Here is an 11,711-nt window from a genome sequence, read left to right on the forward strand (position 1 = left end):
AGCAGAATTGCTTAGCTCGTCGCTTTTGCCACGCGTAGGTACTAGAGACCTAGCTGAGAAGCCTAGCAGACATCAGACAGGGTGAGCCTTCAGAGCTACATCCGGAGTCCAGAGTCACCTCACCTCTGCAGTGCATATGGTAGGACATTAGAATTTTGGGTAGCATTTTATATTTTGTATTAGTTTTGGGATTGTAACTATAAACTCTTGAAATTATTTAATGATGTAAATATATGAAATTTCATATTATTGAAATTTTTTGTATATTATATTGAGAAATATTTATGAATGTACTTCTAGTAATGAAGTGAAAAGAAAAAAATTCTGAAAATAGTGTTGTGATTTGAGATTGAGATTTTGAGATTGAATTGAAATGTGTATAATGGAGTTTGGATTTGGAAATTATATTGAAAGTGTTTTTAAATAAGTTCAGAAGAACTTGGATATATTTGTTAATAAAATTTAATAATATTAAAATCATCTCTAAAATTATAAAATTTTAAATTTAAATCTTAATAAAACTAATTTAAAAAATTAAAATTTAATATTCTAAATACATGCAGTGTTTTCTATGATTATTTTTAATTTACTTGTGTTTCATTTTATTTTCCACCATTAAGAAAGTAGAATTTCCATGATTAGAAAGGTAAATTAAAACAAAGTTATTAAAGTTTAACAAACCTTACATATTAATATTTAGTATAAGTTTTGTAATGATTTGATGATTAAATTTTATTTTTGTTAATAATTTAATTATCACGTTTTACTTTTATTAATAAATTAGTCTCTATGACTAATGAATTTTAAGAATTAATTTATTAATAAAAATAAAATATAATGATCAATTTGTTAGAAGAAATAAAATTTAAGATCAAATTATTATAAAATTTATGTTAGAAACTAATGGGCGAGTTTTATTAAATTTTAAGGATTAAATTATAATTTAGTGTTTAATAAAAAAGCTATAGAGGGAATTGTATGTAAAAATTTCCACATATGGTCAACCCGTGCGGGAGGAGGTATGTAAGAAACCGCGCACACACAGTAGACAACATAAAACCCTAGCTCATCGTCCTCCTTTCAATTTCATTTCCCTCGCACAACTCTCGCTTCTCTCTCCCGCCCTCCTTTTTCTCATCTTCTCCTCATAAAGAAAACCTAGCCCTAGATCATCCATTCCTATCATCAACAAGCCGACCACAGCCGGTCTATTATCACTACTCCGGCGACTCAAATAGCAAGCTCCAACCCTCCCCAACAGGTTCTTCTCTGTTCTTTATGTTCTTATATGAGGATTTTCTTTTTATACTATGTAATTCCAAGTGTACAATGTGTATTTACTATTGTTCCTCGTTTGTGATTTTATTTTTATTAAATGCATTCTAATTCAATACAATATAAAAATGGGGATTGGAATGTTTGTAGTTAGATTAATTCAGCGTATTTTTGTGGCCGAAGGGTATAGAAGGCTGATGGAACTTTAGAGAGAACTCTTTAGAAAATGAAGGAAACCCTAGGCTACAAGGTTGTTGAATTTTACTTGTATGTATGTATTTGCTTTATATCTGATGGTGATATTGAGTTCAATTGCTGGGCAATTTTATTATAGAAATAACTTGGCCTAACCTAATGCATTTCTTTCAAGTGCTTGTCAGTATCCTTTGTTTTATGGGCATCAAAAGCGACATATTGCTTTTTTTTTTTTTTTTTCCTTTTTTTTGGATTTTGGTGACACTGGTTTGTGTTTTCTTGCAGTGGTAAGCTTGAATTTGTTGATAGTTGAGAGTTCTGTAACTCTGCTGAATATGGATATTGATTCTGATTTTGACAAAATGAATATTAAAGATGCAAATGAAGGTTCGTCGATGCAGTTGGATACAAAGGTATCCTCGGATTGAAAATATTAATTCTTGTTTGTTCTTTACTTTTCATTTTGTTTAATCTCTCTCCCAATCTCATGCCCTCTGCCCTAAAAGTAATCAAAGATTAACTATAGTGATTATCATTATTAAGGTTAAACATGCAATAGTGCTGGACTTTTCTGTTGGGACTGTAAAGGTTTCTTTTTCTGATATCCAATTTGTGAATAAGATGGAATTTTATTATTAGTTTTTAATATATTTATTTGGTTCCTTAGTACCTCCTAGCAATAATTTGGATGAGCAAGCTTTAATGATCTTTATTTTGTCTTCTTTCAATCTTGATTTGAAGGGAACTGTTGAAGAAAAGGAGGAGATTACTAAATCAATGGACAAACTAAATATTCAACAATTACCATCTGGACAAGCTGGATCTTCATCATCAAATTTCAAAAGAAAACCAGTTGTCATTATTGTTGTAGGAATGGCAGGTGGAGTTAATTTACTGCAAAAAATTTATTATTATATTTGAGAGAGAAGTCTTTGTTCAAGTTTGGAAATCCTTTTGAATATTTGGTTTCAATACTCTCTCTCCCAACATTTTGCAATTGTAATTGGTAAAATGGAGTGCATTACTAAATGAATGTAAATATTGAGAATGATTACTTGAATTTGTGCAGGAAGTGGAAAAACAACATTTCTTCATAGGTTGGTTTGCCATACACAAGCTGCAAATATACGTGGTTATGTACTCAACCTTGATCCTGCTGTGATGACTCTTCCATTCGGTGCAAACATTGATATAAGGGACACTGTTCGATATAAGGAAGTCATGAAGCAGTTTAATCTTGGACCTAATGGGGGAATCCTAACTTCTTTAAATTTGTTTGCTACAAAGTTCGATGAGGTGAAACTTTCCTCTCATATTCCTGTCTTAAAATTGTTGATTTGATAAGTATTATGTCTTTACCTCCATTGTCTGCCGTACCTTTCACTGTGAATTATCTACTCTCTAGTCTCTGCATTTTTCTTGTATGTTAGTAATGCTTCATTATTTTTCTGATTTCCAATTTCAGGTTATTTCAACTATAGAGAGGCGAGCAGATCAACTTGATTATGTTCTAGTGGACACGCCTGGACAAATTGAGATTTTCACTTGGTCTGCTTCTGGGGCTATCATTACAGAAGCTTTTGCTTCAACCTTTCCAACTATTATTGCTTATGTGGTTGATACACCTCGTTCCTCAAGCCCAACTACTTTCATGAGCAATATGCTTTATGCTTGTAGCATACTCTACAAGACACGTTTGCCACTCGTGTTGGCATTCAACAAGATAGATGTGGCTCAACACCAGTTTGCTTTGGAGGTATAAACTTTTGTACATGTTAGATGGTTATTTGTGAACCTATTATCTTGAAATTGTTTAACGTCTTTGTGTTACTAAAATGTAAGGTTAGATCTTTTCTCTTTTTCTGGTGTGTCATTGTGCCTTATTGATCATGTTGATCCTGAAATTTCATTAGAGCACTTCACACTGTTTAAGTGATGTCTCTACTTTAGGTCTTTTTCTGTTAAACCCATAATATATGAGGGTTACTCTTTGATATTACAAGGTTATGATTTGCAATTTGAAAGAGTGTTGCTTCAGGGTTCAATTGAGGGTCAATTTCTCGGCATTTCTTGTGGCATTCCAAAATTTTCTTTCCATTTCTCATAGCATTCTGAAATTTTCTTCACTAGTTTGTATTATTTGCCTGTTTTGCTCTTAAACCTGCCTACCCAATTTTAGATTCTGCTTTGAGCTTTTGTTTAAATGTGTCCTTTTTTAACAACTATGATCTCTGCAGTGGATGGAAGATTTTGAAGCCTTCCAAGCAGCAGTCAGCGCCGATCACTCGTATACATCCACATTGACAGCAAGCCTTTCCCTTGTACTTGATGAATTCTATAAGAATTTAAAATCTGTTGGGGTCTCTGCTGTTTCTGGGGTTGGAATGGATGCCTTCTTTAAGGCTATCGAAGCGAGTGCTGAGGAATATATGGAAACCTACAAGTATTTCCTAAATTTAAAAATGCTATTCCTTTTCCTTGCAACTAATATGGTGTTGCTATTGCCATAAGCTTGGCTAACTTGTGAACCTTGATTGTTTAGGGCTGAACTTGATAAGAGACAGGCAGAGAAGCAACGCCTGGAGGAAGATCGCCGGAGGGAGAACATGGAAAAGTTAAGGAAAGATATGGAGAAATCTGGATGTGAAACTGTGGTCCTGAGCACTGGTTTGAAGGACAAACAAGCCGGGAGAGATACTTTGATGGAGGAGGAAGATGATGATTTTGAGAGGTTTAGTGAAGAGGAAGATGTTGTAGATGAGGATGAAGATGAAGAGGTTGCCAGGTTCTCCTTTTAGTGCAGCTGTTTTACATGCATAAGTTTATTGAAATTAGGTTCTCCTTTTAGTGCAGCTGTTTTACATGCATAAGTTTATTGAAATTACTTAATGATCAGGATTGGATTTTTAATTTTGAACTAGATAGGATGGCTCGATGGAATCCTTGCTGTGAATATTCCATGTTTTGATTTTACATGTGTATTGAGTTTTGAATTGGAGCTTGCCAATTATTCACCTAATAATTGGACAATGCTTACGTGGCTGGCTGTGATATTCTTAAATGTGCATAGATATTTTACATGTACAGGATTTAAATTGTAGGGGTGCTTTCTGTTTCTAAATGAAATTTGTGAATTTGCTATCCTCTGGGCTTTCTGTTGGCAGTGCTCAGAATTTCTTGCTGTTCTTGCACTGGACGCCCAAAAGTGCTGTGGTTATTTGTTCATCAGCAGATGAAATTTTGTTTCCGCCAGTATCGAGGTTCCAGCAAGGCAAAAGGCATCAGTCTAGCAGAAGGGTTTACAAGTGCCTAATCTAATAGAATTGAAAATATGCAAAGAAGATTAATATTGACACTGGAGTTAGACGATCCATGAAACGACTTTCAACAAATTCAATAAGATGAACAACATTCAATGAGCTAACAAAATAAAGCATTGCTTCTATACGATTTTATAAACATATTTCATCAACAAAATATGTTGGATCTCTTCTATACACTTGCAAAATTTCTCTAAGCCAACTGGATTCTGGCTTCAGTACATTAAGAAATAATATCTGTAATTCTTCTGCTACCACCTAAAGTGCCAGTTAGCGAGGAGCTTAATCATTTTGGCATGTTCTGTGAACAAACCTTGAGTTGAACTTTGAAGTCCCATGTCAAAGAATCACCAGGTCATGTTTCCCATTTGAGTTTAGGATTTCTCAGAATAAACTAGAGCCACAATAGCTATGCAAAATAATTCTTGAAGGAACATGTGGATGAATGCACAATCAAGAAATGTCATACTAACGCGTGAGCAGGAAGAAAATGGACACAATATTTTTGTTGCAGAAAGCAGAAGTTGGATGATCAACCTGCTCCTTCAAGTCCAGAGTGTCAACATTACAGCAGTGCACATTCCTATCTGTTCAAAAATTCCCTCTCAATAACACTGAAAATCACCTTCATTCGATCTTCCAAATTTGAGAGGATGTTCTTTGTAGTCCTTTTCTGATGCTTAGTTCTTGTCTGCCATGCAATTCCAATGAATACGTGTACATGACATCCTTTGGGTCTCGAAGGCACATCCTCAATTTGGTATCTCAAGTGAAGCTGCAGAGGTTATAAGATGCTAATCAATTATGAGAAAGAATGACAAACAAATAAATTCTAAAGTGGGTAAGAAAATTAATAGCACCATTTACAGGGTTAAACCAAAGCTAATTTACAGGGTTAAACCAAAGCTAACAACATTTGCAACTTTCACAGTCTCAATTATACCCATACATTAAAATTGTCACCAAGTGGAACTCCATGGAGAGTCATAACCTCTTCCACAAGCCAGCCTTTACGATCGGATAGGGGGTACTTCTGCTGTGTACTTGTCACCTCTCCTCTGTAACGGGAGATTTGCTGATCAAATCTGTAATATATTTGCCTCTCATACACATCATCCTTCTCCAATTCCCATGGGGTATAGGAATAGTTAAGACAACCAGCTTTCTCCATCGCTTTTCGCTCCAACTCACCCCCATTGAACAGCTCCATTAAGAAATTGGTCTGGCGCACAATAATTACTGTCAAACAAAAAGAGATAAATCTGCAAAACGTGCACGCTAAGATCCACAAAGAAATAAGTTATATGCATGACGATGCCCATGTATGCATGCATGTGCATACAATATGCAGGGTGAGAAAAACAAGCAACTTACTGGGGCAGAAACACCAGAAGAATAAACCTCAGATAGGTTAACATCCTCAAGACCCAAGAAGGGCTCACTTTCTTCATTTTGGGGGATTTTAGCTTCTGATTCTTCTTCAACTATTTGCACCTTTTGTTCAGGAGTCAATGATCTAGCCTTCCATAAAGCCATGATTGTCCTATGCAATAGGCACAAATATTTAAGTATATTTATACAAATTTCTATCTTTTGTTGGCACATAAATCTTGCTAACCATGTAAATATACACAAGGGACTTGGATATGAGGAAAAAAAAATGCTTTAAAATATTTGACAACCCAATCTTTTTCTTTATTTTACATAATTTGTTAGTACACAAGGTATGATAACAATATGCTTATAGAATATAAAGAAATTATACGAAAACTCGTAGAATGAAATGAATAGAAAGCAGAGATGCCAAATAAATATGGAGAAGTAGGTCCATTACCATTTTGAACAGAACATTCCAGTATCAAACTGCTCTTGCATTCAGGTTATGATAAGCACTAAGAAAAAATATAACGAACGTTTCAGAGTTCTCATGTCATCATGTTCGATATCCATTAAAAGACCAGTCTCTGGAATTGAATCATGAAGTCAAGAAATAACATGTACTATGATTAACCTTTCAAGAGTGCAGGAACTAAACTCTAGAATGGAATTGCACAACCAAGAATAACATGCACTTACTATGAACCTTTCAAGGACACATGAGCTAAAACAAATAGAAAGAGAAGTCATAAAATCATATGGAGAAGCATGTTGATTTCCAGTTGGAACAAACATGCTTGTATCAAATTATGAATTACCATATTATTATATGTTACTTCCAAAATTATAAATTAAACACTGTTACTATGACTCTTGATATCAAAATACAGATGGGAAAGGCCAAAACACACATATTTTTATTAAACGTATTGAAATAACAAGATCCAAACTCTTTATATAAATAAAATCCACTTCTAGAAAGAGTAAAGAACCATTTAATATTATCTGTTTACCTATGTGCTACATTGAAAGACACAAAAGACTGGAAGTGGAATCTCAGCCTTCCCTCTTCATCTTGTGTCTTTGCCCCATGTTTGGCATCCATACCTCTGCCCAGCCGGAGAGTCACAACAATAGTAGGACTACCCATTGATGATAGTGTAGGAGGATAAACTTGGATATCTTCTATATCCTCCCAAAGGAAGAAAAATTTAGTCTTCTGCCCAAACAAATTAGAATGGAACCCAATTATTCTGGCTGACAGAAATAAACGACCCTGTACAGATACAACATCAAGTCAAGAACTGAAGAAGCAAGCGTCACTTTGACTCATAAAAGGCCAAAATGGCATTTCACTCTGTACAGCATATAGGAATAAATGGACTATCAGAAGAGGGAGGGCTTATCAAAAGAATTCAACATGCTAAATGAACACCAACAGGCAACAGCACCTGCAAGAGCATTTTTCGCTTTAGGTGACAGGTAAAATCATTGATGAGAAATTCCTCTGGAGGAAGCCCAAAGAGCTTTTGAAAGGCTGAATTTGTTTGTGGAGAACGCAAGTTTATCTACAAAAAATTTTGATTAAGAATTTAAAAATATAAAATACAAGGAAGATTAATAGATACAACACCAAAACCCTTTGACAACGTAAAAGTCCAGCACAGAATAGCCAGCAACATACCTTCTTCCCCACCTCTTTCTCCATCTTATTCAAGTACTCTTGAACAACATTACTACCTCTTGTATCATTCAAGAAAATTCTAAGGTGCAGCTTAGACTGACATGCTTGTGCTAACTTTCCTCGAAGAGGAACCCATACATCAGCAAGATCGGATACATTTGATTTTACAAAATTTATTTCAGCATGTCCCAAAGATGTTGCGTCATCAAAAGGCCCATCAAAATCATAAACTTCCACATCCAGAACAGAAGGAGGTTCATCCATTGCATCAAATTCAAATATTTCTGCAAAGAGCAAGAATGTCCATCAAGACGATGACTCAAATGACATTAAGCATCATAGTTATCACCAAATTCAAAAGCCCTTCTATACAAAGATTGCATAATTCACACAACTATAAAGTACTTATGAGCAATAATACTTTGCCTTGAATAAGAAAACTGACAAAGAACAATATAATTCACCATTCCAAAGAGGATCAGATTTCTGGAACTTAATTGAGCTGGTTCTAGCTTTCCCATTACAGGTGAATACCACATACGGATCATAGAAGCCACTTGAATCAACAGCTGCCAAATTACTTCCCTCAAGCAAGGCAACAGTAAGCAGCCACCCATCTCCTTGTGCTTTGACTCCATGATCACTTCCTACAAAAAACAAATAAATTCATACCAGTGTGAACCAATATTTTTCAAGTTTGTTTAATTCATCCCCACACAACCAGAAGAATACATTAACAATATATGCATACACCTCATACTCCCAGCTAGAGGTAGAATAGTTCAGATGATAGTTTATTTGCATTTGTGGATAAAGGGGTTTGTTGGGTATGAAGATTACCCTTGTGTACTCTGGCCTGCATGAAATGAGAAAGTAATTGTAGTACCCTTTCACACTGAAGAACCAGGACACCACATACAATGAGTTCACCAATTGAATCTGGTAAGTCAAGTCCCTCAAACTCTAGCCCTTGAATTGGGCTGGAAGGGCATACCCAGATGTGGACAAGTACATAAAATGCAATAAAAACTGTGGAAACTACAGTAAAGTTAGCAAAATATTGTACAGCCAATTTCCAATCAGACTGGGGTTCTGCCTGCAAAGAAGCCAGAACCTGTTCCTTAGTGGATCCTGTGTCCTTCAAATCAATTGGCTTAGCATTTTGAGATAATATAGATGCAAACTGCTCAAAGCTTTCTTTTAGACCTTGCTTGGCTCCATTTTCTATCATTCCTTTCATCATGGTGCTCTGCAAAAAATTCATTCTCCAGGATATTACCAAATGTGAAGTTTGTTCTCCCAAAGGCAGCTCAGGGCCAGCAGTAATGCAGTAAAGCAATTCAGTTTTAAAGGTGCTCCCATACATAACATCTGGAGTGCTCACACTCACTAAAATAGCAAAAACCTTTCCATCAGCTTTTACATATGTTTGTTCCTCAGTGGCTTTCACAGCCTTAATTAATTTGGTTGCAGCCTTAATATAAGTAACCACTCTTTTCAAGCTCTCACTGCCGTTCTCAAATTTCCAAGGACCAAATTGCTGTTCTGTATTCCCCTGGAGATCTGCCAATGATCTTGGAAAACTTGAATCAGGAGAAAAAAGTAGAGAATTTAAATCTTGGGGGACAATCATATATAATTGATCTACAAGGACTCCTCCTGGTAAATTGCTTGGAATTTCATTTCCCGTATCATTAGATTCCATTGCTCTCATTATTTCTACAAAGTCATCAGGACAGGAAGGATCGTCCAACTCATCATCACAAACCTCAGGTCCAGCAATTTCAGGTGGCCCTGAATTGTCAAAGCCTCCATCACCAGCAGGTGTTGCTGTATCTGAATTTTTATTAAACATTTGAACAATTCTAACAGCAAACTTTTTTTGTGCACCAGACTTCTCTTTAGAGGGGGCAACTTCCTCAAATCTCCCTGAAGAGGATGAGTTTGAGGGCCCACCAGATGACCTAGAAAGAGCTTCTGTCGCTACATCTGCAATCGTCCTCAACTGTGATGCATGATCACCACAATTGTTCAAATCAACAAATGAATTGTTTTGAGAAAAACGTATACCTAAAAGAATTTCACCTGTCAAAGAAAAAGAAGGAAAAAAAATACAGTTTCAATCAGTAAATATTGTAGCACATCAACTGTGTCAATACAACAATTAAGGTAAGTAATGCTTCTTGAACTCTTAAATTCCACCACACAAGCAAATCCTGCAATGAGAGAACATCAAAATCATGTGCAAGCAAGTACATTAAAATTTTAAAATCAAAACCAGGACACTAATCTCAGTTGGTAACTATTGTGGATGCAGAACAATGAAAAGTAACTACTAACACAAACAGCAAAAGAAAAAACAATATATTATAACGCAAACGTCTAATTGGGGAAAAACGAATTAAGAATATAAAAACAAAAGTTAAATAAACATACCACAGTCCTTGTTCTTGGACTTTTTGTTTCTGGGTTGCAAAGCGTACCAAGCAGTACCTAGAGACTTATTATCTGCATCAAAAATTAGCGAGACTGGCACCTTAAGCTGGCCAACAGTGTCATCATTGAAGTACTTGTCCTCATCTAACACACAGATTATAAGCTCCTCGTTCAAGTCCTCAACCCGAAAACTGAATTCCTCTCCCCAACTTGGATTCAAGTTCTTCTTTACCACTTTGGTCTTGAACTTCTGCTTTCCCAGCTGCACTCTCACATAAGGATCACTTGACCCATTTAGATCCATTGCTGGCAAGTTTCTTGCCTCTATTACACGAACAAGAAGCCTCATTTCTCCAAGAACAAACGCAAAATGCTCAACTTCACTTGAATATAAATTAAACCCACTATTCCTTAGAACCCAAAAACAGAATAACAATATCAAAAGCGACCCGCTTCTTATTATTTTCTATTCAGGAAAATCAATCGAATAACAGCAATAAACAGAATCCGTTTGCTACAAAACATTAACAAAGACAAAACCAGCATGATATTACAAGAGAGAGAGGAAGAAAAAGGTATTAGGGGATCATAATTGCACAATTAACCACCCCATGATCTGATGAAGAAATTTAAAGAAAGGGAGTTCATTGTAATTTGTAATCAAGAATGTAATTGAATTAAATTCTGATATAAGAAGGGAACGTTACAGAATGAATGAGAAATTAAGAAAAGAAGCAGAATCAAAATAAGGAATGGCAGAGATTATTTTGATTTAATGATTAAATAATTGAGAGAAAAAGAAGTGGAAAAAAGGAAATGAAGAAGTATAAAGAAATGGAAAGAGGGAGAATGAGGAAGTTGAAAGCTAAAAGACTTTCCCATTCCCTTTCTGTTCATTCTGAATAATTTAATAATTTTCAAATTGGCAAATGCGCGTATGATGTTAAGACTTTATGACACCATTCAAGTTACAGAGAGATGGTGATTGGAAAAACTGGGTCAGCCCCGCTTAGCTACCATGAAAATGAGAGAGAAAGAAAGAAACAGGGAGAGAAATTTTAGGGTTAAATTTTTTTTTTCCCTGAAATTATATAGGTATAGGGAAGATTTACTGTGGACAATTCCTTTCTTTATAATTTATTATATTACAATTAAGGTGCATTCTATTAAGGGTGGCTACGGTTTGGTTTCGAATCAGAATCGAATCGGAATCGGTTTGGTCAAAATCGAATCGAAACAAGTTAAAATCGAAATTGGCTTCAAATCGGACTGAAACCGTTCTTCTACGGTTTGGTTCAGATTCATAATTTTTGGAAATCGTGAACTGGCGGTTCCGAACCGGAATGAACTGACAATTCCGAACCGAACCAAACCGGCGATTTAAATATAAAAAAATTTAATAAATACTTCACTCTACTCCTAAT

The 11,711-nt window shown here is 35.3% G+C and overlaps 2 protein-coding genes across 3 annotated transcripts; one reads left to right on the forward strand and one right to left on the reverse strand.

Annotated features, from left to right (window-relative positions):
* The first annotated feature begins 992 nt into the window (after positions 1–992).
* LOC110670092 (GPN-loop GTPase QQT2) lies at positions 993–4,611 on the forward strand. The gene is made up of 7 exons (XM_021832033.2): positions 993–1,261; positions 1,756–1,883; positions 2,212–2,350; positions 2,540–2,766; positions 2,936–3,226; positions 3,708–3,913; positions 4,013–4,611. The coding sequence occupies exons 2-7, from the start codon at positions 1,806–1,808 to the stop codon at positions 4,266–4,268; spliced, it is 1,197 nt and encodes a 398-aa protein (XP_021687725.2). The 5' UTR covers positions 993–1,261; positions 1,756–1,805; the 3' UTR covers positions 4,269–4,611.
* Positions 4,612–4,886: 275 nt separating this feature from the next.
* On the reverse strand, positions 4,887–11,329 carry LOC110670091 (C2 and GRAM domain-containing protein At1g03370). Of its 2 annotated transcripts, XM_021832031.2 has the most exons (9): positions 10,288–11,325; positions 8,692–9,936; positions 8,316–8,498; positions 7,852–8,135; positions 7,619–7,735; positions 7,181–7,443; positions 6,165–6,333; positions 5,740–6,012; positions 4,887–5,565 (listed from the first exon to the last, which is right to left on the reverse strand). In XM_021832031.2, the coding sequence occupies exons 1-9, from the start codon at positions 10,634–10,636 to the stop codon at positions 5,374–5,376; spliced, it is 3,075 nt and encodes a 1,024-aa protein (XP_021687723.2). In that variant the 5' UTR covers positions 10,637–11,325; the 3' UTR covers positions 4,887–5,373. The 2 variants fall into 2 exon arrangements, with proteins under 2 accessions (XP_021687723.2, XP_021687724.2); XM_021832032.2 differs by lacking the exon at positions 4,887–5,565 and having other exon boundaries at positions 5,889–6,029; positions 10,288–11,329.
* Between the last annotated feature and the right edge of the window lie 382 nt (positions 11,330–11,711).

This window comes from Hevea brasiliensis, chromosome 5, assembly GCF_030052815.1.
Source record: "Hevea brasiliensis isolate MT/VB/25A 57/8 chromosome 5, ASM3005281v1, whole genome shotgun sequence".
NCBI classification, from domain to species: Eukaryota; Viridiplantae; Streptophyta; class Magnoliopsida; order Malpighiales; family Euphorbiaceae; genus Hevea; species Hevea brasiliensis.